Raw genomic sequence first — 27,854 nt, forward strand, 5'->3', positions numbered from 1 at the left:
ACTAGAACTGAACTAGAACTGAACTAGAACTGAACTAGAACTGAACTAGAACTGAACTAGAACTGAACTAGAACTGAACTAGAACTGAACTAGAACTGAACTAGAACTGAACTAGAACTGAACTAGAACTGAACTAGAACTGAACTAGAACTAGAACTGAACTAGAACTGAACTAGAACTAGAACTGAACTAGAACTGAACTAGAACTGAACTAGAACTGAACTAGAACTGAACTAGAACTGAACTAGAATGAACTAGAACTGAACTAGAACTGAACTAGAACTGAACTAGAACTGAACTAGAACTGAACTAGAACTGAACTAGAACTGAACTAGAACTGAACTAGAACTGAACTAGAACTGAACTAGAACTGAACTAGAACTGAACTAGAACTGAACTAGAACTGAACTAGAACTGAACTAGAACTGAACTAGAACTGAACTAGAACTGAACTAGAACTGAACTAGAACTGAACTAGAACTGAACTAGAACTGAACTAGAACTGAACTAGAACTGAACTAGAACTGAACTAGAACTGAACTAGAACTGAACTAGAACTGAACTAGAACTGAACTAGAACTGAACTAGAACTGAACTAGAACTGAACTAGAACTGAACTAGAACTGAACTAGAACTGAACTAGAACTGAACTAGAACTGAACTAGAACTGAACTAGAACTGAATTAGAACTGAAATTAAACTGAACTAGAACTGAACTAGAACTGAACTAGAACTGAACTAAAAGACTAGAATGAACTAGAGAACTACTAGAACTGAACTAGAACCTAACTCAGAAACTGATTAGAACTGAATAGAAAACTAGAAATGAACTAGAACGAACTTGAACTAGAACTGAACTAGAACTGAATAGAACGGAACTAGAATGAACTAGAACGAAAAACTGAATAGAACTGTGAATGAACTGAATAGACTGAACTAGAACTGACTAGAACTGAACTGAACTGAACTAGACCTAGACTGAACTAGAACTGAACAGACCGAGAACCGAACTAGAACTGAATTAGATCTGAATTAAAACAATTTTATCTCTCGCGTTATTTGTGTTCTTAGAGTTGACCCTTACAGAAGAATACTGATCCTGATTATTACTTTAAGCAAATCTTATGTGATTCTTAGTAGAAAATCCATTACCTACTGAATTATTCAAATTTCTAATAAAAAGCTATGCAACTAACTCACTTAAACCTCTTTAGTACGAAAAATGTTATAAATTAAAATTAAAACACATTTTTTATTTGGAAAACTAAAAATATAAACATTTATTACATAAAAAATATACACAATTAATATTAATCAATCGACTTGTCTTTTCGTATAACGCGCTTGACGTAAATGCACTGTTTGAACTTGATCTGCAGCTGCTACCTGAGGCTGCTGATGATTACCTCTAACTATTATTGTATTATCGGCTGATCGGCAGGGCTGCTCTAACTCTTTCGGTGGCAATGAACCCGGTATGGGATTATTGGGTTTATAACGATAAGCCATCCACATAAACAGAACCATATCGACAAACATAAGACCAGCGAATAGGAAAAATTCATTAGCTTGAGATTTGAAAAATTTCAATTCTGCCACAATCACCACAAAAACATTACCAAAGGCAACTGTTAGTAGCCAACAGGCCTGTAGCACAGATTTCATGGTAACCGGCGACTGGGAATAGGAAAATTCCAAACCCGTTACCGAAAACATAACCTCACCTAAAGTCATGACCACATATTGTGGTATTAACCATAAAATACTCATGGAATTGGGTTCGGTTACTTCGATGATTTTGGTAACTATATCTTCATTTGCTTGTCGGCCTATAATCAAGGAGTAAACTCCACCATGTCTTAATTTCTCTTCGTGTACCTTAACATTGTCCACTAGAACTTCATAAGTAGTGGCTCTTAACTCGATAATTTTTCTATAGTTTGCCGGTTGTGTTGATTCCACATCTCCCGATTTACTAACACGCCATATGATTTTGCGATTTTTATCTAAATTAGCTAAATTTCTCACTAATGGTGTGGCTTTGGAGGATTTTTCCAATTGCTCCTTATAAATTTGTATGTTCTGATCAGGATAAGCACTTTGTAGAAATATACTATAGGCAGTGGTTTCGTTGAATATATAGGTGCCTGCCTCGAATTTGGGACAATCTGGAAAAGGATTTTGTTTTTTAGAGTAAAATTTGTTTATTTGTTTTTAGTATTTTTAGATTACCTTTTTTGTCTGCTGTGATAGTGTAAGTTACGGACAGCTTTTCATGTTCCACTTGGATATATTTATTTGACCAATAATCTATGCCTTTTAAAGTAATTTCTGGTATTTGCTGATTATTGGTGTGGATAGTGTACTGACAGCCAGGTACACCGTTAAATATTCTCAACTGAACAAAACCGGGTTGAGGAAGTTCAGGATAGGTTTTCTGAAAGAAAATTTATGTTATCTTTCAAATGTAAATCGATAAATATGTTTTCATAGGAAGCTTTTGGGCCTGTTTTAAACTAGTCAGTAGACTAATCCATACTCTAGACTGGCCAATGGAATAGTCCATAATATAGTCAGTAGATTATGACATTGATAAGTTTATAGACTAGTTACTGAACTAGTCCATAATGGACAAGTCCATAAACTGGCTAATAGACTTAACTATAAACTAGTAAATGCACTAATCCGTTAATTATGTAATATATTAAACCATAGAATAGTATAGTGACTAGTTAACTTACCATATACTAGTCAATAGATTATTCCATTGACTATTCAATAGATTACTTCACAGACAAGTTCATGAATTAGTCAATAGAATAATTCATAGACTAGTCAGTAGACTAATGCATAGATTAGTAAATAGACTGGACCATAGATTATACATTATCCAATAGACTAGTCAATAGACTAACCTACAGACTACTCCATAAAATGTTCAATAGACTAATTCACAGTAGGCCAGTGCAAAGATTGACTATTTGATTAACTTGACAATATACTAAACCAGAGAATGGTCAACAGACTTGTGTATAGACTAATCAATAGTCAAGTCCTTAGACTAGAGTAGTCAACAGACAAGTGCATAGACTACTCAATACTCTAGACCATTAACCATTCAGTAGACTAATTAGTACGTGAGACAGTACACTAGTTCATGGACTACAATACAATATAACATGGACTTCAGTACACTTCTCCATGGACTAGTCAATAGACTAATCCATAAACTAGTCTATAAACTAGTTAATATTGTTCATTAGACCTATTAATCTATTGTAGACTAGTCCATAGATAAGTCAATGGTCTGGTTCATTGACTATTCTATGGACTAGTCCTTAAACTAGTCAATAGACTAATCCTAGTCTATAGACTTGTCCATAGATTAGTAAATTGACTAGGACATACTCTAGTAAACAGTTTGTAGATTATTATATTGACTAGTTCGTAGACTAATGCATAGACTAGTCCATAGAGTTTCCAATATTCCATAGACTATTCTAAAGGGTATGAACTAGTCTAGTGTTCTATTTGAAAACCAAAAATTTCCAAACCTGCCTATTCCTATTTATATGTGACGTCATAATATTTATTTGAATAACAAAAAGCAACAAGCAACAACAATTGCAGTAGTACTCATTTAATAAAGAGAGTTAAATTTGTACAAACGTACACACATATACACAAATATGTACATATTTATGCATCTCTCACATACTTTTTCCTAAACATCAATCACTTTTCGCATTGTGACGTCATTTGTTATTGTTTTGGTTTCATTGAGAAAAAGAGGAGGAAGAAGAAGAAGAATAGTAGTATGTATAACTGTTTCTACAAATTCCAAAGTTCAATTGCAAGCATCAAACAGTGTGTAAATATTTACAAAGATGACAAGTTGGATTAAAATTAAATAAATTAAAGTGTAAATTAAATAGTGAATAAGAAAATGTGTTAGTAAAGTCATAAAATAATTAATTGTAAATATTTATTTAACAAATTAAAAGTATAATACATAAAAAGAAGTTGCAATAAAAAGTGTTAACAAATTTATAGTGCGCTTCTCCTCAGTTTCTCCTGGAAAAAGTGTTAAGTTTTTTTTTTTTTGTAAAAATAAAACAAAACAACTGATTGATTGGATAAAGCAGATACTAATTCTGTAAGTAATATGTTATTGTTTATATTTTAATTATATCCTAAGTAAAATGTTAAGAGTGTGGCTCAATGTTTACAACTAAAATTAATGTTTGCTTAATGCCGAAAATCTATTTGCCAACAGTCCGGCTGCTAGTCGATTATTGGCATAATCATTGAGCAAACATGTTATGCTTCAGTGGGGTGTGGGGAGAATTGTTGCCAATTGGCTCATAATTGTTTTTCGAGTTGATTTAACGTTGTGTATACATGCATCCATAGTAAACCAATTAAGCTGAGCGTTACTAAGTCAGTGGACAAAAAATGTCATTATTTATTTTATACTCTACACCCTGTTGTTGGGAGAGTCATATAAATGTGCCAAATATTGTGATATTTGTATTTTTGTTAAGATTTTTTTTTTTCAAATCTTCAGCCATATACAAGTGAAAAGTTAAATTATTACACTAAGGGCGAGTTTTTCTGATAAAGATAATCTTCATTCTTTGGTTAAACCTGGTTTATTATATGTTTCGTGTTTTCAGTTATCAGTAAAGTTACATATTATCTTAGTTTAACTGAGTGTAATTGGCCAATTAAACTCAAGTTATAAGTGAGAAAACACAATTAACAAAAACAATAAAACAATGATTTCGGAAGAACAAAAACTTAATATTTTAAGTAAATTGCAATTTTCTGATCTGTTTTGTTTTATTTATTATTGTTTTAAATGTTTATTTAACATTTTTCCAAAATTTTCTATTTTACAAAAGTATTGTTTGCAAAAAACAGCTGTTCATTGTTTATGTTTTTGAGTAAAAACTTGGCAATACTAACAAAGTTAACTGAGCTTAAATCTAAAACTGAAAAACACAATCATCGGTTAAAGTCCGCCTAAATTTGTTCCGAGTTTAATCTAACAGCAAGTTAAGCCTAGTTTAACTAAGGAGTAAGAAACCCGCCCTAAATATATAAGTCCATATACCTAGTATTCCATAGACTAGCCAATAGACTAGTCCACAGACTGGTCATAAACTAGTCGTAGAGCTATTCCATATACCGTTTCATATAGTGTTCCATAGTTTACTTCATAGACTATTTAGTTCATATATTAGTACATAGTTCAATACACTGACTAGTCTCAGTAGACAAGACCGTAGACCATTCAATAGACTCCAATATAAAATTCACTACTAGTCCATAGACTAGTCAATAGACTTGCCCATATACTTGTACACATAATTGTCTAGAGACTAGCCTGATTCATAGACTAGTTAGCACAAAGACTAGTTCGTAGATTATTATATTGTCCAGTATAAAAATTAGTTCATAGACTTAGTCAACAGATCACACCATAGACTAGACAATAGACAAGTCCATACTAATTAATAATCCAGTCAAGAGACTAATCAATATACAAATCCTAGGATCATAGGTTAATAACCTAGTTCACTGTCTAAAGACTAGTTAATAGATTAATCCATATAACTGGTCAATATATCAGACATAGACTAGTCAAAAGACCAGTTCATAGACTAGTCAATAGATATATCTATGGACTAGTCCATGGATTAGTCAATAGACTGGAAAATGGACTTCTCCATAGCCTAGTTCATATACTAGTCCATAAATTAGTACAGATTATATATTATTCAATAGACTGTACAATATAGAGTCAATATACTATATATATAGTACACACATAGACTAGTTCTAGCCTTTTTCATAGTCTATACAAACATTTATAGATTAGTCCATAGTCTAGTCTAAGGATTAGTCAATAGATCAAACCACAGACTAGTTAATTAAGCGTTAATTAAGGATTTACAACCGATTTAATGTTTTCTACATAAGGAAGATATTTTGAAAAATATGAGTGATCACCGAATTTTATTATTTTTTTTAATTCATTATCGATCTGAAGCAAAATATTAAAACGATCACATGGTTTTCATTATTTTGTCTTATTTATATTGACTTATTTATTGGTCTAAAAAACAGTAACTGCTATATATTTTAATGAAAAATAAATGCAATGTTGAAAAATTGCAATAAAGACAATTTTTACTACTACTTAAGGAACTACTCCCGATCAAATATACGTACTATGTTTTCTAATTTTTAATTTAAAAATGATCACAAACTTCCTTAATAAAACTCAACTTAAATTTTTTTAATACTATTTTTGTTTTAATTATCTTTTTTTTTTTTTTGAAATTTACCATCCATCAAGGACATTAAACAATAAATTTAAATTACATATACATATAAAAAAACTTAACAGAAATTTTACTAATACCGCTCAATTTTAAGACTCTTGAAAATTAGAATCTTTAAAATTGTACTTAAGTACTAAATTATTCATAAAATGAAATTTTGTCATTAGTATGCCTCCTTATTCATCAATTGTAGCAGCCTTATTATCTATACCCTCCAATTGTTTAAGTTCATGTTTAGGATCTACTTCACTATCCTTAGTCAAGGGTGTATCCTCTGAGGTGGCCATAGGATTGTTGGGCTTATAACGATAAGCCATGTACATAAACAGCAACATATCGGCAAACATGAGACCAGCAAAGAGGAAGAACTCACTGGCCTGAGAATCGAATAGGGCCAACTCAGCAATAATAACCACAATAACATTACCAATGGCCACGGTTAATAACCAGCAGGCTTGTAATACGGATTTCATGGCAAGTGGAGCTTGTGAATAGGAGAATTCTAAACCGGTAACCGAAAACATAACTTCACCCAAAGTCATGACCACATATTGAGGTATCAGCCAAAGAATATTCATGGAGTTGGGTTCGGTAATTTCAATAACTTTAAAATCATAAGATTGAGCATTAATTTCGTTGATGAGTATGGTATAAACACCACCAGTCTTCAAAGTAGTCTGAGTAACCTGAACATTATCCACAAAGATCTTATAATCACCAGCAGAGAATTCTGTCAAATTGTGTAAATAGGCAGGTTCCTGATGATCGATAGCATCTTTTTTGGCCATCTTCCAGACAATATTACGACCGGGTTGCACATTACTTAAAGTTCTACCCAAAGGACTGCCTCTGGAGGGTTTGTTAACGTAATCCTCAAACCAACTCAAAGGATGAGTGGTATTTTTCGAACTCAAAAACAATGAATGAGCTTCATTGTCGACGATTTGATAGGAACCGGCAGGAAAGCTAAAGCAACTAGGATCATTGCTGGTCAACCTATATTCAATATTAAAACGTCCAGTGGTAACGGGAATATTTTTGTTTTCATAATAAGCATAGGCATTAAGATTGATCGTATTCAAACCGGGCAAGTTTGAATTGAACGTATAGGCACAATTTTCACCATTAAAAATACGTAGTTGAGCTGTATAGGGTGTGGGTAAGGTGGGATAGGTTTTCTAAATAGTTTAAGAAGAAAGAGAGAGAGAGGTCGAAATAGAGGTTAGAGTAAATTTTGTTAGCGAAAGAAAGAATTTAGAGAGTAATTTTCAGTTATAAAATGGAGAATGTTAATAAATATTACAGATTAAATGAAATGAGATATGGGAGAAAGATGGAGAGATGGAAAAATCAGTATTATTTTAAAGTCTAACGATCGTAGACATACCAGTGACAGACTGTTACACAAACTAGTCCGCAGATTTGTAAATAGAGTAGTCCACATACAAGTCCATAGACCATTCAATAGTCGACGTACTAATCAATGGACAAGTTCACAGACTAGTCTATAGCGTAGTCTAGATCACAGGCTAGTCAATATTTTATTCTATTGATGACTCCATGGGCTAGACCACAAACTACTCCATATATCAATTTACATACTGGAATATACATATATGAGTCCAAAGACTAGATCATTGTTTAGTCCACAGACTAGTCTAGTATAAAACTCTCAAAAGAGTAGTCTGGATTCCGAGATGATAAATGTGGGTGTAAGGATCATATGTGTGTGTATATGTGTTATATCGGGTAAAAATTAATATGCCGGTTTAAGACGAATCCATCACCACTCTTAATTTCAAATGTTTAAACGCAAAATTATAAAATGACTGCAGTTTGGAAACTTTTCTAAACTTAAATTACTTAAACAGTAGGAATATTCCTAAACTACACTTACCTCCAAATTCAATTCAACAACACCAGAGATGATAAAGGCAACACCAGCCAAAATACCACCCAAAGTCAATTTTTGCAAAGGACGACGAATACCAATCAAACTCAAAGCCGGATAGAAAGCAACATCATACAAAGGAATAAACACCAAAATCAATAGAGGATTCAACACTTGTAATTGATCGGGTTTAATATCCCAAGAGCCCATATCACCATCCATACGAGTAGCTTGGAAAGTCCAACGAGAACCTTGTTGATCGAACAAAGCCCAGAAAATAGGCAAAGGCAAGTACAAAACCAAGACACGCATCAAAACCTTAACATCTTCAATCAATTGTCTGTCGTATTTCTTATCGGCATAGTCCAACCAATGTTCACGGGGATTAGTTTTCTTTTCATGCCATCTAGTGGAAATAGCGTTCTGAAAATGAAAGCAAAATAAATTAAAAGCTCTTGGTCCACAAAAATCTTTTATCAATACTTACACCAATAGTTTTGCTGACCAACACCACCATATTGCCTGCTGGAGGTTTGCTCTTGTACAAAGGTTTACCCAACACGAAAACAACTGAAATATTATTTATATTAAAAAAATCCTATAATCGTCTACTAATTAATTAACTTACCAATAGACACTGCCATCAATACAGCTGGAACACCAAAGGCCAATGAATAACATTCCTTTTGTCCGAAACAATGAACATCCTCACGCAAAATGGGTGTAACCGTTGTCGAAATCAATGAACCAGCATTGATGGAGAAATAGAACAACGAAAAGAATGTAGTCATTTGTTTGATCTGTTCGGGCAACTTAAATTGATCACCACCAAAAGCCGAGACACAAGGTTTTATACCACCAGAACCCAGCGCTATCAGCGACAGGCCAATCATGGTAAACGTAGTTGCCGGCAAATTCAAAGGCGGTATAGCACCCAAAGTAATCAAAACGGAACCGCAAACATAGACCAAAGAAAGATACAGAATCGTTTTAAATTTACCCAACCAACTGTCCGAAATAATGGCGCCGAAAATACACAAGAAATACACAAACATAGTAAAGATATGGAAAATAACGGTGGCGGTATCATCACTGTAATTTAATTGACGACTTAGATATAAAACCAGGATAGCTGTAAGTCAGAGTAATTGGAGTTAAATTTAGAAAAGAGGATTTTATGTTGAGCTTAAGAAAGACTTACTTCTCATGCCATAGTAGTTGAAACGCTCGCAAAATTCATTACTGATAATAAAGAAAACTGATTTGGGATAAGGTAATTTCTGTGAATGAATTATATTAATAATCGATTACGAGTTTGTTTGTTATTATCTCTTTACCTTAACTTGTCCTTCAGCTTCGGCAACATTTTGGGGTTCAACTGTTTTTAGGGATTTGTCGGTAGCCATATCATCATCTACTTTAGCACTGAGAATAACTGGAGGAGTACTTTCAGCAACTGTCTCAGTTGCTGTAGTCTCCGGAGTTGTGCCATTTTCAGACTTATGTCCTATAATGAAAGAGAGTAAGATTTAGTATTATTTATTCCGAGATTTTCCCGCAAAAAGAGGTGAACTTTCTCGAAAATTAAGACAAATATTCATTAACGTTTTATGATAAACGTAAAGAAAATCAGTAAAAAAAGAGAGACAGGCAAATTTTCTTGAAATTTTCAACGATAGCGATGATATTTTCATAATGTTGGCAATACTTATTTTAAAGTATTATTTAATTGCAATTAATTCTATTCTAAGAAATTAACGTCTATAGTTTTATCTAGTAAAAATATTTTTATTAATTTACAGCGAATAAAAACGCAAAAGCTGAAAATATAAACCATTGATAAAATAATCTATTATGAAGAGCAATTTCTTTTATTTATTCTATAAAAAGATCTAATCTTTTATTAATAAAATTCAATATTAATATATCTTTTTTTTGCGTTTTAAATAGCTATAACATGTAAACAAAAAAACGAAAAGTAATAAATAATGAATAAAATAGGATAAGTTTACGATAATCATTCGTTTTCGCGCAATACCAAAGATTATCAGTTGAAATTGGGAGTGCACTGCGTAATAAATTTTAGTTATAGTTAAATTTAATGACTCTATTTGACAAATGAATTAGTGAAAACATGTGTCAAATGACTATCGAAATAAGTTCTGCCTTTTTTATTTATCACCGATAAACCATTTAGATTGCTTTGTCATTTTATCATCTTTATTTTTAAAACAGGACATCGGAACAATAAATATGTCAACAACTTTAGCAATATTTTTTATTATTATTGTTTTTGTTGCTGATAATATTTGATTAAGTGTCTGATATAGCGTTTTTTTTCAGATTGCATACAGTAGAATAGCGAATTGTGAAAGATGTTTGGGGTTTTAGTAAAAAATTATACAAAATTTATACCTAGTTTTTATATTGTAAGAGTTTTGATATACGTTTACTGGAACTAGCTACCAGATTGTCGCTTTGTCAAACTATCCTACCTGTACAAGACTAAACTATAGACTAGACGATAGACTAGACTATAGACTAGACTATAGACTAGACTATAGACTAGACTATAGACTAGACTATAGACTAGACTATAGACTAGACTATAGACTAGACTATAGACTAGACTATAGACTAGACTATAGACTAGACTATAGACTAGACTATAGACTAGACTATAGACTAGACTATAGACTAGACTATAGACTAGACTATAGACTAGACTAGACTAGACTAAAGACTAAACTATAGACTAGACTATAGACTAGACTATAGACTAGACTATAGACTAGACTATAGAGACTATAGACTAGACTATAGACTAGACTATAGACTAGACTATAGACTAGACTATAGACTAGACTATAGACTAGACTATAGACTAGACTATAGACTAGACTATAGACTAGACTATAGACTAGACTATAGACTAGACTATAGACTAGACTATAGACTAGACTATAGACTAGACTAGACTAGACTATAGACTAGACTATAGACTAGACTATAGACTAGACTATAGACTAGACTATAGACTAGACTATAGACTAGACTATAGACTAGACTATAGACTAGACTATAGACTAGACTATAGACTAGACTATAGACTAGACTATAGACTAGACTATAGACTAGACTATAGACTAGACTATAGACTAGACTATAGACTAGACTATAGACTAGACTATAGACTAGACTATAGACTAGACTATAGACTAGATTATAGACTAGACTAGACTATAGACTAGACTAGACTATAGACTAGACTATAGACTAGACTATAGACTAGACTATAGACTAGACTATAGACTAGACTATAGACGAGACTATAGACTAGACTATAGACTAGACTATAGACGAGACTATAGACTAGACTATAGACTAGACTATAGACTATAGACTAGACTATAGACTAGACTATAGACTAGACTATAGACTAGACTATAGACTAGACTATAGACTAGACTATAGACTTGACTATAGACTAGACTAGACTAGACTATAGACTAGACTATAGACTAGACTATAGACTTGACTATAGACTAGACTATAGACTAGTCTAGACTATAGACTAGACTATAGACTAGACTATAGACTAGACTATAGACTAGACTATAGACTAGACTATAGACTAGACTATAGACTAGACTATAGACTAGACTATAGACTAGACTATAGACTAGACTATAGACTAGACTATAGACTAGACTATAGACTAGACTATAGACTAGACTATAGACTAGACTATAGACTAGACTATAGACTAGACTATAGACTAGACTATAGACTAGACTATAGACTAGACTATAGACTAGACTATAGACTAGACTATAGACTAGACTATAGACTAGACTAGACTATAGACTAGACTATAGACTAGACTATAGACTAGACTATAGACTAGACTATAGACTAGACTATAGACTAGACTATAGACTAGACTATAGACTAGACTATAGACTAGACTATAGACTAGACTATAGACTAGACTATAGACTAGACTATAGACTAGACTATAGACTAGACTATAGACTAGACTATAGACTAGACTATAGACTAGACTATAGACTAGACTATAGACTAGACTATAGACTAGACTATAGACTAGACTATAGACTAGACTATAGGACTAGACTATAGACTAGACTATAGACTAGACTATAGACTAGACTAGACTAATAGACTAGACTATAGACTAGACTATAGACTAGACTATAGACTAGACTATAGACTAGACTATAGACTAGACTATAGACTAGACTATAGACTAGACTATAGACTAGACTATAGACTAGACTATAGACTAGACTATAGACTAGACTATAGACTAGACTATAGACTAGAATAGACTAGACTATAGACTAGACTATAGACTAGACTATAGACTAGACTATAGACTAGACTATAGACTAGACTATAGACTAGACTATAGACTAGACTATAGACTAGACTATAGACTAGACTATAGACTAGACTAGACTAGACTATAGACTAGACTACTAGACTAGACTATAGACTGGACTATAGACTCGACTATAGACTAGACTATAGACTAGACTATAGACTAGACTATAGACTAGACTATAGACTGGACTATAGACTCGACTATAGACTAGACTATAGACTAGACCAATATCTGGACTAAATGCTACTGTCTGCTAAACTATATTCTAGACGAGATTGGGAGATATTGAACTGCAATGAAGACTACAGACTAGACTATAGTGTAGGCTAACAACTGTCCTAACTAAAGAGACATTAATGATTTGCCTTAGATTTGTTTTCAAAATTTCCTATTGAGAACCATTGAATGTTTTAACATTTAAATTTCGACCAGCTAAAACTAAATTCTACTGTTTGGTTCTACGAGATTGGGGGATATTGAACTGCAGTTAAGACTACAGACTAGACTATAATGTAGGCTAACAACTGGACTGGTAGTCCTAACTAAAGAGACATGAATCATTTGCCTTAAATTTGTTTTCAAAATTCCCTATTGAGAACCATTGAATATTTAAATTTCGACCAGCTAAAACTAAATTCTACTGTTTGTGTCTACAAGATTATATAGTTGTTCTAACTTATTAACTTATTGACATTATATAATTGTAAAATATACATGTATTATATCAATTAATTGATTAATATTGACACGCGTTTTAATTAATTGATTTGACGATAACAACCATTGATAAATTAGCAACAGCATGTCGTAAATACTACAACACAAGAAAGTTTTACATAAAATGGTTGGAATATTGACAGAATGTCTGAAGAATGACTAGAGAAAAAAAGTAATTTGGTTGTAACAACTAAGCTAATCCAACAATGGAATTGTATTAACTAAAGTTTTTGCTTGTAGCAATTAATATTTTGCATAAAAATATATGGGATTAAATTACTTTAACAGCAATTTAGTTGTGTAAACCAAATCATTTCATATACAGTATATTTATTTGCCTCAACTAAGTAAACACTTGTCTTGTCACTTGTAAGGAAGAATCTAACGTTTTTGCAAAGTCATTGAAGTCAGTAAATGATTAAATGTAAATAAATAAATTTATCTAACAGTTTTTTATCTTTTTATAAAACAAATATTTTGTTGATTTTAACGTGGGAATTTGTAATTGTTTACTCTTTCATATGAGTATGATATTGCATTTGTTTAAACATTTTAAAAATGACACTTTGACAAAACAGTAACTGAACTAAATACATTTTTAAATATATTTCGTTTCGTTTTTATCTCGACATTATTAAAATTTTCTGTGAATATTGTTGGTTGTACTGTGTACCACTGTTCAGGCGGCAGTGATTACGCAGATTGTGGCTTTATCTTGACGAGCGAACGAAACGACAAGCGTGCGATAAAAACCTTTAACACCTTTCAACTATAACAAAAACCAGAAAGAAGAAAAAAAACTAATGATTGTGTATAGCTTATCAACGCGGTGATAAAACTAAATACCGATTAGTTTTTTTTTCCGACATGAATGAGTCTGTAATCTTTTTGTATTGACGCGTATTTTAAGTGGAATTTATTACTTTTTGAGATTAAATTTTGCAATTTCTTTTCGTTTAAACTTATCACTCTAGTATGGATTGCTGTTAAGGATTGTTTGTGTTAGAATTATCGATTTTCTTTTAATCGTTTGAACAAAAATTTATGATTTTTTAATTCAAGGTCTTTGTTTTTATACATATGCATTAAAGGTAGATATTTAGAGGCGGATTTTTCGGGATATTTCCACCATAAATAGTGTCACGTACCTTCGTCAGTCAATATTATCTAAGAAAGTTGCAGAATGCTTTGAGTTGTTATAAATCATTTTTTGTTATAGATTAAATTCTTTAGAATCAGTTTTGAAACCGGAAACTATATACCACATAGGCCATAACATATTACTAAAGCGGTGTAAATGTAGTCCAGAGGGTATTTTAAAGAAATTTCGTTAAACTATATGAAATGATTTTAGATCAATTAAAAACGAAATTTGTAATATCATAAATCTTTTACTGAATGCTTGACAGGTCAGAATATGATCGCTTTATACAAATTGATGGCATTGGTAGCGATTTACCCTGCCCCAATGGCAAACGCACCAACTGGTCTTATCGAACTTGGTGCTCCCATTTTCAATAACCAATATATAATATAAATAGCAACACAGTTTATATATGTTTGCTAGGCGATCAAAATTCCCGATGCAAGACTCCAATGTGGCAGTCCGGAGTCTGTATATAGAGGATGGAACTTGTCTCCAAGAGATCTTCTTTAAATGTCTGCTCATCAGTTAAGTTAGCAAACTATTAATGGTTTATCGGGCCCTAGTTACAACAACATCAAAAATTACTCTTGCTGCTGCAAAAGTGAAAGTTCAACATGTTTGTGCAAATTTTCTAAGGAAGATTTAACTTGCCTCCAAGAGATCTCCTTTAAATGTCTCCTCATTAGTTCAGCTAGAAAACTATTCCATTAGATTCAGTTGGAAAACTATTAACAGTTAATCGAGCCCTAATTACAACAACATCAGCAATTACTCTTACTCTCTGCAATTACTCTCTGCAAAAGTGAAAGTTCAACATGTTTGCGCAAATTTTCTTGTAAAAAAAATCTTGCTTCATGGACCCCCTTAAAAGCGATGTATAGGACCAAATTAACTAAAATGTTATGGACGATATAAAGTAAGTTTTGCCAAATTTAGGTATAATTCAGTGTATGCAGGAACAGAAAGAAATTAATCCGTAGCTCTACAAATATCGGTCTTCTGGTAATGTTGGGAATAAAAGGTGATGGAAGTTTAACAAAAGTTTCGACAATACACAGAACTGTGCAACAACTTGTGTAACTCTACAAGATTTTGAGAGTCTCTTTAAGAAATATTAGAGGTTACCAAGGTGATTTCTATCTTAGCAGGGATGCTATTCCCGATATTATATCGCCCATGAACAATGATTGAAAATTCTAAAGAACTTTATTCAGGAAAGTGAACATTGGTACATCGGATGATAATTACTTTAATAGATTGATAATTCCTTTTATATAAGATTTTTCCACCAACATATACCATAAAAAGGAGAGTATAATAGTACCTTAGCGGTCAAGGTGTATTGTCGCTTCCAACTTAACCTAACCTAAGGTACTTTCCAATCAATTAGGTTTAGCTAAAAGTTATTTTGTAAAATCGATCCTGGAATGTTAATACGAACCTCTAAGGTTCCTCAGACCACAAATCAGTTACAGTTCATCAACATGATTTAACAATCGAACTTATTATAATACTAAAATTCTTTCCAAAATGTTCGATCTAAGTCGCCTTAGATCTATATTTATACCCTACACCACTTTAGTGGGGAGGGTATATTGGATTTGTGCTGATGTTTGTAACATACAAAAATATTCGTCCTAGACCCACCTTAAAGTATACCAATCGGCTTAGAATCGTTTTCTGAGTCGATTAAGCTATGTCCGTCCGTCCGTCCGTCTGGCAGGCTGGCTGGCTGGCTGTCCATGTAAACCTTGTGCGCAAGGTACAGGTCGCAATTTTCAAGATAATTGGATGAAATTTGGCACGCACGTTTTATTTGACCCAAGGACGAAGCCTATTGAAAATGGTTGAAATCGGTCCATTATTTCACATAGAAGTCTGGATGACCCTGCCAAATTTCATAAAGATCGGGCCCCATTTGACCCTAGCTCCCATACAAAGTCCCCTTCAGAAAATTACTTGAATGTCCCAAATTAACTTATAAACACAAATATCGCGATGAAATTTAGCACAATAAAATATTATGTAAATATAAATATATTCACAAAATTTTATCGGGCTTGGTCCATATTTGCCCCTAGCCCCCATATAAAGCCTCTTTCAGAAAATTAGATTTTCATCCATAAATTGCTTAAATGTATCGGAACAAGGGAATATTGAAGATAAATGCTTTATTATGAAAAATAAATCACATTTAATATTCATAACTGGTGTAGGGTATCATATGGTCGGCCACGCCCGACTATACTTTCTTACTTGTTTAATTTCAAATTGTTTTATAAAAGCGAGTAAAGAAAGAGCTTTTCACTATAACCTTTCGATCACTTTCTTAAGTTCCTTAGACCATCAATCAGTAACAGTTGATCAACATGATTTAACAATCGAACTTATTATAATACTAAAAATCTTTACAAAATATTCGATCTAAGTCGTCTTGGATCTATAATTTTTTTATTTCAGATTGTTTTATAAAATCGAGTAAAGAAAGAGCTTAAAGAAAGAACTTTGCACTATATCCTTTCGATCACTTTCTTATTTTCAAATAAAGATCTTTACAGTTTCTTGATGCGATAGTTTTTGATAAGCTAGTCTAACAGTCTGGTGATTCCAGACCGATCCTCATAAGATACTCTGATCTGTTTCACTACAACGGACATATAGTCATAATCACCGAGATAATACTAATTTAATCTTTGGTCACATAAACTATACTGGATTTGACTGCTTTAAGTTACTTCCTATAGCCAATTTTTCACAAACTGTTAAAAATTTCTCGCAATCTTTCGAAAACAAAAATTCTCATAAATTATTTGTTGATATTTATATCTTCACATAAAAACAATTTAATTTAATAATTATATTTTCCCTACACATTTAGATAAAATCTTATAAAGTTAATTAAAACAAAATTGTTTTTTTTTTGTGCAAATAGAAAATTTTTCTCCAACAATTATTTACAAACACTTGTTAATAAAACATAAATTTAAAATTAAATATTTTAAAAATTAATACCGTTTTCTTCTGCCATTTTAAACGTTGATTATTTACACACTTCAAAAGTTTATTTAAATATTTCTTTAACTTTTTTTGTTATAAAAAAATCCTTTAATCCTCTATAATACAGAAGGGTATAAAGGATCTATAAGTTCTTTTCGTTTTTTCAATACTTTTTAAAACGTTTTCATTTACTTTGGTTTGAAATAGAAATTCTATATAATATTCACTACGTTTAAAAAGTGAACGCGTCTACAACAGTTAACGGCGTTCAGCAGACTGACTTATTGTCAGAACAAATAAACCATATTTTCCTGATCATAACCGGCATTATGCCAGGCAGCAAACCAAATCTTACACTTACACACAACTCTACTAATCTATTGTTAGTTGGATCATAAAAAATTATATTTAATACTTAATATTTGAAATTATTATTATGAATGTATTTAGTGTATCCACTACTACTACTACATACATATATATATCACAAGTACCTTAAAAGCAATAATAACAATTCACAACTATATCTGAGAATCATGCATTTGAAGTACTCGGGATGCGATAACGAACAGAATGGGTTATCAGACTTTTAAGAATTTATGATGGACAAAAAAAAAGCACAAAAAATGTTATTAAAAAACGTAAACGCCAAAAATAATGAAAATACATTATTTAGTACTTGTTTTAATCAAAGTTTGGCAACAAAAAATTTGTATGAAATAAAACAAATTGATAAAAATTGATATTTTGTTTAAAAATTATCAAAACCTATACAAATGTATGTAATTTTGTATAAATCTTTAAGTATTTTACACGATAACTTGTTTCACTTTTTCGCGTCTAAACAATGTGATGAGTTACACGTTTCTTTCCCCCAAAAAAAATATTGATAAAAACTAGATTTTGTTAAAGGGAATTAAAACTAGTAAAAAATTAAATGAGTACTTGTAAATTACATTATTAAATTGTTATTAATTTGTAACAAAAGAATTGTTTTGATAGAAAAAGAACTTGACATAGTTTTATTAGGGGCTGGAATATATGACTAATACGTGTTTATACCCTACACCACTTTATTGGGGAGTGTATATTGGGTTTATGCTGATGTTTGTAACACATAAAAATATTCGTTCTATACCCACCTTAAAGTATACCAATCGGCTTAGAAACATTTTCTGAGTCGATTAAGCTATGTCCGTCCGTCTGGCTGGCTGTCCATGTAAACCTTGTTCGCAAGGTACAGATCGCAATTTTCAATATAATTCGATGAAATTTGGTTCACGCACTTTTCGGCCCATGCACGAAGTCTATTGAAAATGATTAAAATCGATCCATTATTACACCTAGTCCCCATACAACAGAACACCCCGAATAGGGCCTTTGAGCTCATAATCATTTTAAATATACCCGATGGAAAGCAGCACAAATAAGTTTTATACAAGCCTTTATGAACTTGCCAAATTTCATAAAGATCGGGCCTCATTTGACCCTAGCTCCCATACAAAGTCCCCTTCAGGAAATGACTTGAATGTCCAAAATTCACATATAAACACTAATATCGCTATGAAATCCAGCACAAATATATATTATATAAAAATCTAAATCTATTCACAAAATTTTATCGAGGTCGGTCCATATTTGGCTCAAGCCGCCATATAAACCATTTTTCAGAAAATTAGTTTTTCGTCCATAAATTGCTTAAATGTATCGGAAACAAAGTTGTATTTAAGATAAATACTTTATTATGAAAAATAATTTAATATTCATAACTGGTGTAGAGTATCATATGGTCGGCACGCCCGACTATACTTTCTTAATTGTTTTATATTAGTTACGAAATTTGCTTTTCTATACTTAAAATTAACTTTGATAATATATTGGGCTTGATAAATGGTTATCTTAGTGAAATACATACAAATAATATAATACTAAAGGATGTGAACATCTTCTCAAAACTCTTCATGACCTCGATGAAAAGATCAAAGCTTAATTAATATTATATTCTTCGTCTAGTCAAATATCCCACCATAGAAATATGTAAGTCAGGAAATTTTGTGATTACAACTAGGAAATAGCTTGAAAAAACAATAATCGGCTTACGATCAATTATATTAGTCGAAGATGATAAGATTAAATCTAAGTCCGTATTAAATTGTAATAAAGCTTTAACCGAATACGGGATATGGGTAAAGCATTGAAATAAAATGGAATTGCTTCTCTTCATTCTTACTATTCCGTTTTTTGTAGGAATACCAATTTTCGATAGTAGCGTAACTGAATACGGAAACGTAATCGGAATGCAGAATACTGGTGAATGTACTAACTTTATAGGGAAGGGAGCTTGAGGTTGTTACTCTAACGAAGGCAAAACCATTCGACGCAACGAGGGCTGAAATAAAAGTATGGGAAGAGAAAATCCCATACGGACTCTTGGAATAATGACATGGTGGGTAGGTCCACAATGATTACATATGGTGAACGAGTAGCCTCCTCAAAATGAACAATGGTACAGCTATACAAAACTGGCCGTTAGGATTCAGACGAATATAGAGCATGTAGGGAGGGCAGTGAAACTCTGGAACACTTTCTCTGCCATTGGCAGGCTTTCAACGAATTAGATGCAAATATCTTGAGAGTGATTTATTCCGGATATAACATCTCTCACGAGCATTGCTTAAAAAATTCTTAGACATTTCGTCCAATTCTTAGACATTTCGTCCACCCTACACCACTTTAGTGGGGAGGGTATATTGGGTTTGTGCTGATGTTTGTAACATACAAAAATATTCGTCCTATACCCATCTTAAAGTATACCAATCGGCTTAGAATCGTTTTCTGAGTCTATTAAGCTATGTCCGTCCGTCCGTCTGGCTGTCCATGTAAACCTTGTGCGCAAGGTACAGGTCGCAATTTTCAAGATAATTGGATGAAATTTGGCATGCACGCATTTGGCAAGGACGAAGCCTATTCAAAAAGGTTAAAATCGGTCCATTATTTCACCTAGCCCCCATAGAACAGAACCCCCCGAAAAGAGCTTCTGAGCTCATAATTATGTTAAATATACAGATATATCGATAAAATGCGGCACAACTAACTTTTATAGAAGTCCTGATCACCCTGCCAAATTTCATAAAGATCGGGCCTCATTTGACCCCAGCTCCCATACAAAGTCCCCTTCAGAAACTGACTTGAATGTCCAAAATTCACATATAAACACTAATATCGCAATGAAATCCAGCACAAATAAATATTATATAAAAATCTAAATCTATTCACAAAATTTTATCGAGATCGGTCCATATTGGCCCAAGCCCCCATATAAACCATTTTTCAGAAAATTAATTTTTCGTTCATAAATTGCTTAAATGTATCGGAAACAAGGTTGTATTGAGGATAAATACTTTATTATGAAAAATACTTTAATATTCATAACTGGTATAGAGTATCATATGGTCGGCACGCCCGACTATACTTTCTTAATTGTTTTATATTAGTTACGAAATTTGCTTTTCTATACTTAAAATTAATATTGGGCTTGATAAATGGTTATCTTAGTGAAATACATACAATATAATTCTAAAGGATATGAAAATCTTCTCGAAAACTCTTCATGACCTCGATGAAAAGATCAAAGCTTAATTAATATTATATTCTTCGTCTTTTGCAATAGTCTTTGAAACTCCTTTTTTGATATGACATAAAAAGGGAGTTCTATATGACAACTTAATTGAAATATTCAGGAAATTTTGTGATTACAACTAGGAAATAGCTTGAAAAAACGATGAATTATATTAGTTGAAGATGATTACTCGGGAGTAGTTGGTAACGGAAAAGCTAATCACCCCTATTCTGCATTTCAATTCAAATCGAAATTTTCTCCTGAAATAAAAGTATGGGAAGAGAGAATCCCATACGGACTCTTGGAATAATAACATGGTGGGTAGGTCCACAATGATTATATAGGGTGAACGAGTACCATCCTCAAAATGAGCAAACTGGTCGTGCGGATTCAGACGAAAATAGAGCATGTAGAGAGGGCAGTGAAACTCTGGAACACTTTCTCTGTCATTGACAGGCTTTCAACGAATTAGATCCAAATATCTTGGGAGTGATTTATTCCGGATATAACATTCTCAGAAATTTCGTACAAGAACCTGAGTTGTTTATCAACAAACATTTTCCATGGAGAGGAGCGTATAACCGGCCCGATAGTGGTCAGGTTTGATGTAGTATACAACCTAATCTAACCTTACATCTTGAGTTCATCATTCTCGTTCACTTTCCTACTCGATTACTTCTGAATTCGACGCAACTAGGACTGAAACAGAAATATGTGCGAGAGAATCCCATATGGACTTTTGGAATAATGAAGTGGTGGGTAGAATCAAGAAGATCATATAGGGTGTTAGCAGTTAAACTTTGGAACACTTTTTTGGCACTGCTTGAAAAATTCTTAGAAATTAATTGTAGGAAACTGAGTTTTTTCACCAACAAACTTTTACCATGAAAAGGTGCGCACAATTGGATCGTTAGTAGTATAAGTGTATTTCATCAGATTTGATGTAGTATACAACTTAATCTAACAAAACATCTGTAACCACCTTCTTGATCTAAGTGTAGCTGTGACAGGCCTAACCTAAGGTTCGTAGTACCCATGTCGAAAGTCTTTAAAATATTGCAATTTTTCTTCGTAGAATAACTTACTTCAGACTTTAATGCGAAAAAAATTATTAATAAATGCTCTCTTTTTAGAAAATGTAACTTGTAACCATCATCAGTTCGTGCAGTAAATTATTTAGTCTTCTTCAGACCAAAAACCCCATAATATACCCTTTTCTACGAAATCACCCACTTATGACTGATAAGGGAAAATAAATTTTCAAAATTTTGTGAATTAATTTAATATTGAAATATTTATGGTTTAATTTAAATTTATTTTTATTAGGCAATTTAAGAGAGTGCGATTGTTTTTATGAGATTCTTTGGCAAATAAAACTAAAAATACTACAGAGGTGTGGTAGCAATTATACTAAATACTCTATAGCAAGCATATGTATATACATACATATATGATGAATATTTGGAGTTACCAGTCCTACTCTAGTTAGAGAAGATCACGACAAATTTTTTGTTATGCATATTCATTGTTTCCCATAAATTCTAATTTAGTTCATTAAGAGGAAATCTTTATTTGAAGTCTCTAAATACTAGCTACCGATGTAGCCTCTTTTCAAGGCATTGTAGTTTATTTTGGCAATTAACTATATAAAAATATTTTGTGTGGACTTAATTACCTTCATTTTGCGAGTGTGCCGTATGCAACCAGACATTGGTAATTAAGATAAAATAAAACAAATAAGGTATACTGCTCTAATATAACCGATCATATGATACCCTACAAAGTTTAGTTGTAGTTCTAAAGTTCTAGTTCAGTTCTAGTTCAGTTCTAGTTCAGTTCTAGTTCAGTTCTAGTTCAGTTCTAGTTCAGTTCTAGTTCAGTTCTAGTTCAGTTCTAGTTCAGTTCTAGTTCAGTTCTAGTTCGGTTCTAGTTCAGTTCTAGTTCAGTTCTAGTTCAGTTCTACTTCAGTTCTAGTTCAGTTCTAGTTTCTAGTTCAGTTCTAGTTCTAGTTCAGTCTAGTTCTAGTTCTAGTTCAGTTCTAGTTCAGTTCTAGTTCATTTCTAGTTCAGTTCAGTAGTTCAGTTCTAGTTCAGTTCTAGTTCAGTTCTAGTTAGTTCAGTTCTAGTTCAGTTCTAGTTCAGTTCTAGTTCAGTTCTAGTTCAGTTCTAGTTCAGTTCTAGTTCAGTTCTAGTTCAGTTCTAGTTCAGTTCTAGTTCAGTTCTAGTTCAGTTCTAGTTCAGTTCTAGTTCAGTTCTAGTTCAGTTCTAGTTCAGTTCTAGTTCAGTTCTAGTTCAGTTCTAGTTCAGTTCTAGTTCAGTTCTAGTTCAGTTCTAGTTCAGTTCTAGTTCAGTTCTAGTTCAGTTCTAGTTCAGTTCTAGTTCAGTTCTAGTTCAGTTCTAGTTCAGTTCTAGTTCAGTTCTAGTTCAGTTCTAGTTCAGTTCTAGTTCAGTTCTAGTCAGTTCTAGTTCAGTTCTAGTTCAGTTCTAGTTCAGTTCTAGTTCAGTTCTAGTTCAGTTCTAGTTCAGTTCTAGTTCAGTTCTAGTTCAGTTCTAGTTCAGTTCTAGTTCAGTTCTAGTTCAGTTCTAGTTCAGTTCTAGTTCAGTTCTAGTTCAGTTCTAGTTCAGTTCTAGTTTTCTAGTTCAGTTCTAGTTCAGTTCTAGTTCAGTTCTAGTTCAGTTCTAGTTCAGTTCCATTCAGTTCTTGTTCGGATTTAGGTCAAGGTCATTGAGATCAAACGATTAGAAGAATCTGATTCTCATAGAATTTTATAATTGCGATATCAGCAGACACATACAAGTTGTGTTTAATATTATGACTTATAAGCAAGGCTTAGAGTTTTAGAGTCCTTGGTGTTCTGATATTAGCATTACCTAAAATAACGTAATATATATATAATTCCTCAATTATGTAGAGTATTATCACGCCCACATAATAGATGATAGTATTACATACCGACATAATCACACATCCGGTAAAGGAAAATTTTTAGCGCCTACCAAAAAAGTAGGCGCTAAAAATTTTGACAAAAACACACGTCTTATATACAAGTGGTGTATATATTACATATGTATATTGGAAAATATATGATTTTATTATTGCGCCATTGATATGCCTTGTCATTGTATTTTATATATGTATAAATATTTTATATGTATGTATGAATAATGACACCCGATATCAAACTTTAGATGTCTAATCACTTTTTTGCTTAATAAGAAACAAAGATTAATCCACAAACGTGTATATAATATTATGTATATCCTCAAAGCTCATAATAATAGGTACTAATAAACTTACTATAATATTTACGTAAATGTATAAACTAAAATTTATATTGTATTCTATATCAAATCGCAAAATATGTATTTTTTAATCGATTATTGAATGCTTATCGATCGTTTATCACATGGTATTTTTTGTATTAGTTCATTCTTATCAAGTTGAAAGTATTTTATATTTCATTTTTGATTTTAAACTCCAAGTAACACGAGTTGCTCCATTGAAAAATATAAAAAAACAATAACTTAAGAATTTATTAAGTTAATAATGCACACAGTGCAATTTGTAATCTGATTAATTTGATTGATAAAATGCAATTTTTCTTGAGTACAATATAAAAAGGAATTAAAACTAAAACGTGTGCAAATTGTAGTTTTATTGAATGAAAAATTTCTTATGTTTTTAAGGGCTTTTAACTTAGTAACTTCTCTATTTGGACTGATTAAAAGATCTTACAGTTTTAAAAGGAAGAACGAAAAGAAAATCCTTAAAAAGATTAAAATTGATCCCTAAAACTTATTTCCTATGAGTTCTAGTATCTCTACTTAAATGTAAATTCAAATAAATTTAAAACTTAGACATCCGGTTCCAAAGCTGGTTCATATAGAAAACCCAACCGTAAATTTGTACAAAATTACAACCTCTATTGTTTACACTTTATTGTATCAATTATGAATCAATAATTTCTAATATAAAGTTGTGTCATTTGGATTATAACTTTAATAAATTGTATTGTTTTTGTCTTGTTTAGCGAATTTATGGAGCAATAAACCTGTTAAAAATTCTTTATCAATCGTCCACAACAATACGTCAATGATATCAATCATTACAATAAGAGTTTTTAATTTACTGTAATTTGTTAAATCACCAACATCATAAATTTGGTAACATTTCTATAAAAATTGAGATTTGTAAAAATTTTTCTATGAAATGATAATTTTAATGAAAATATATTAAAAAAAAAATTCCTTAAAAAGTGAGTTTCATTGAAAGTTGTCTAGAAATTTCTTACACCTTTATGGATTATATTGAACTGCACTGAAGTGGAAGTGAACTAAAAATAATCCAAATCTAAGGTAGTACTGAATAATAAAGAACTGAAGTGGAACTAAACTTGAAAGTTTTTCCGAATATTTAATTTTTTTTAAGAAAGTTTTCTCGAAAATTCTCCTATCTTTATGGAACTGAACTTATAGTTCAGTTACCTTGAACTGAAATAGAACTAAACTAGAACTAAACAGAATTAGAGCTGCACTAGAACTGATCTAGAACTGAACTAGAACTGAAGTAGAACTGAACTAGAACTGAACTAGAACTGGACTAGAACTGGACTAGAACTGAACTAGAACTGAACTAGAACTGAACTAGAACTGAACTAGAACTGAACTAGAACTGAACTAGAACTGAACTAGAACTGAACTAGAACTGAACTACAACTGAACTACAACTGAACTACAACTGAACTACAACTGAACTAGAACTGAACTAGAACTGAACTAGAACTGAACTAGAACTGAACTAGAACTGAACTAGAACTGAACTAGAACTGAACTAGAACTGAACTAGAACTGAACTAGAACTGAACTAGAACTGAACTAGAACTGAACTAGAACTGAACTAGAACTGAACTAGAACTGAACTAGAACTGAACTAGAACTGAACTAGAACTGAACTAGAACTGAACTAGAACTGAACTAGAACTGAACTAGAACTGAACTAGAACTGAACTAGAACTGAACTAGAACTGAACTAGAACTGAACTAGAACTGAACTAGAACTGAACTAGAACTGAACTAGAACTGAACTAGAACTGAACTAGAACTGAACTAGAACTGAACTAGAACTGAACTAGAACTGAACTAGAACTGAACTAGAACTGAACTAGAACTGAACTAGAACTGAACTAGAACTGAACTAGAACTGAACTAGAACTGAACTAGAACTGAACTAGAACTGAACTAGAACTGAACTAGAACTGAACTAGAACTGAACTAGAACTGAACTAGAACTGAACTAGAACTGAACTAGAACTGAACTAGAACTGAACTAGAACTGAACTAGAACTGAAAGAAAACTGAACTAGAACTGAACTAGAACTGAACTAGAACTGAACTAGAACTGAACTAGAACTGAACTAGAACTGAACTAGAACTGAACTAGAACTGAACTAGAACTGAACTAGAACTGAACTAGAACTGAACTAGAACTGAACTAGAACTGAACTAGAACTGAACTAGAACTGAACTAGAACTGAACTAGAACTGAACTAGAACTGAACTAGAACTGAACTAGAACTGACTGAACTAGAACTGAACTAGAACTGAACTAGAACTGAACTAGAACTGAACTAGAACTGAACTAGAACTGAACTAGAACTGAACTGAACTGAACTAGAACTGAACTAGAACTGAACTAGAACTGAACTAGAACTGAACTAGAACTGAACTAGAACTGAACTAGAACTGAACTAGAACTGAACTAGAACTGAACTAGAACTGAACTAGAACTGAACTAGAACTGAACTAGAACTGAACTAGAACTGAACTAGAACTGAACTAGAACTGAACTAGAACTGAACTAGAACTGAACTAGAACTGAACTAGAACTGAACTAGAACTGAACTAGAACTGAACTAAAACTGAACTAGAACTGAACTAGAACTGAACTAGAACTGAACTAGAACTGAACTAGAACTGAACTAGAACTGAACTAGAACTGAACTAGAACTGAACTAGAACTGAACTAGAACTGAACTAGAACTGAACTAGAACTGAACTAGAACTGAACTAGAACTGAACTAGAACTGAACTAGAACTGAACTAGAACTGAACTAGAACTGAACTAGAACTGAACTAGAACTGAACTAGAACTGAACTAGAACTGAACTAGAACTGAACTAGAACTGAACTAGAACTGAACTAGAACTGAACTAGAACTGAACTAGAACTGAACTAGAACTAGAACTAGAACTGAACTAGAACTGAACTAGAACTGAACTAGAACTGAACTAGAACTAAACTAGAATTGAACTAGAACTGAACTAAAAATAATCCAAATCTAAGGTAGTACTGAATAATAAAGAACTGAAGTGGAACTAAACTTGAAAGTTTTTCCGAATATTTAATTTTTTTTAAGAAAGTTTTCTCGAAAATTCTCCTATCTTTATGGAACTGAACTTATAGTTCAGTTACCTTGAACTGAACTAGAACTGAACTAGAACTGAACTAGAACTGAACTAGAACTGAACTAGAACTGAACTAGAACTGAACTAGAACTGAACTAGAACTGAACTAGAACTGAACTAGAACTGAACTAGAACTGAACTAGAACTGAACTAGAACTGAACTAGAACTGAACTAGAACTGAACTAGAACTGACTAGACTGACTAGAACTGAACTAGAAACTGACTAGAACTGAACAGATGAACTAGAACTGAACTAGAACT

General features: G+C 32.3%; 2 protein-coding genes across 2 annotated transcripts; both read right to left on the minus strand.

Moving 5' to 3' along the window:
- Nucleotides 1-1,314: 1,314 nt before the first annotated feature.
- On the minus strand, nt 1,315-2,566 carry LOC119613912 (peptide transporter family 1-like). The gene is made up of 3 exons (XM_037969985.1): nt 2,540-2,566; nt 2,233-2,437; nt 1,315-2,168 (listed from the first exon to the last, which is right to left on the minus strand). The coding sequence occupies exons 1-3, from the start codon at nt 2,564-2,566 to the stop codon at nt 1,315-1,317; spliced, it is 1,086 nt and encodes a 361-aa protein (XP_037825913.1).
- Nucleotides 2,567-6,312: 3,746 nt separating this feature from the next.
- Nucleotides 6,313-17,798, minus strand: LOC119613910 (peptide transporter family 1). Its single transcript, XM_037969983.1, has 7 exons — nt 17,526-17,798; nt 9,579-9,748; nt 9,443-9,521; nt 8,870-9,373; nt 8,729-8,811; nt 8,248-8,664; nt 6,313-7,528 (listed from the first exon to the last, which is right to left on the minus strand). The coding sequence occupies exons 1-7, from the start codon at nt 17,539-17,541 to the stop codon at nt 6,527-6,529; spliced, it is 2,271 nt and encodes a 756-aa protein (XP_037825911.1). The 5' UTR covers nt 17,542-17,798; the 3' UTR covers nt 6,313-6,526.
- Between the last annotated feature and the right edge of the window lie 10,056 nt (nt 17,799-27,854).

This window comes from Lucilia sericata, unplaced genomic scaffold (assembly GCF_015586225.1).
Source record: "Lucilia sericata isolate MDLA Ls3-8-SP2 unplaced genomic scaffold, ASM1558622v1 Contig002423F_arrow, whole genome shotgun sequence".
Classification (NCBI taxonomy): Eukaryota; Metazoa; Arthropoda; class Insecta; order Diptera; family Calliphoridae; genus Lucilia; species Lucilia sericata.

What these genes read in the sequence shown, in the direction of transcription:
- LOC119613912 (XM_037969985.1), bottom strand. Translation starts at nt 2,566, where the DNA reads ATGGACTATTCCATTGGCCAGTCTAGA. An exon ending in ATTCCATTGGCCAGTCTAGA is followed by an intron (nt 2,438 to 2,539) that starts GTATGGATTAGT and finishes ATTTTCTTTCAG; the next exon opens with AAAACCTATCCTGAACTTCC. An exon ending in TATCACAGCAGACAAAAAAG is followed by an intron (nt 2,169 to 2,232) that starts GTAATCTAAAAA and finishes ATCCTTTTCCAG; the next exon opens with ATTGTCCCAAATTCGAGGCA.
- LOC119613910 (XM_037969983.1), bottom strand. An exon ending in CAACTACTATGGCATGAGAA is followed by an intron (nt 9,374 to 9,442) that starts GTAAGTCTTTCT and finishes TCTGACTTACAG; the next exon opens with CTATCCTGGTTTTATATCTA. An exon ending in TTGTTGAATTGAATTTGGAG is followed by an intron (nt 7,529 to 8,247) that starts GTAAGTGTAGTT and finishes TAAACTATTTAG; the next exon opens with AAAACCTATCCCACCTTACC.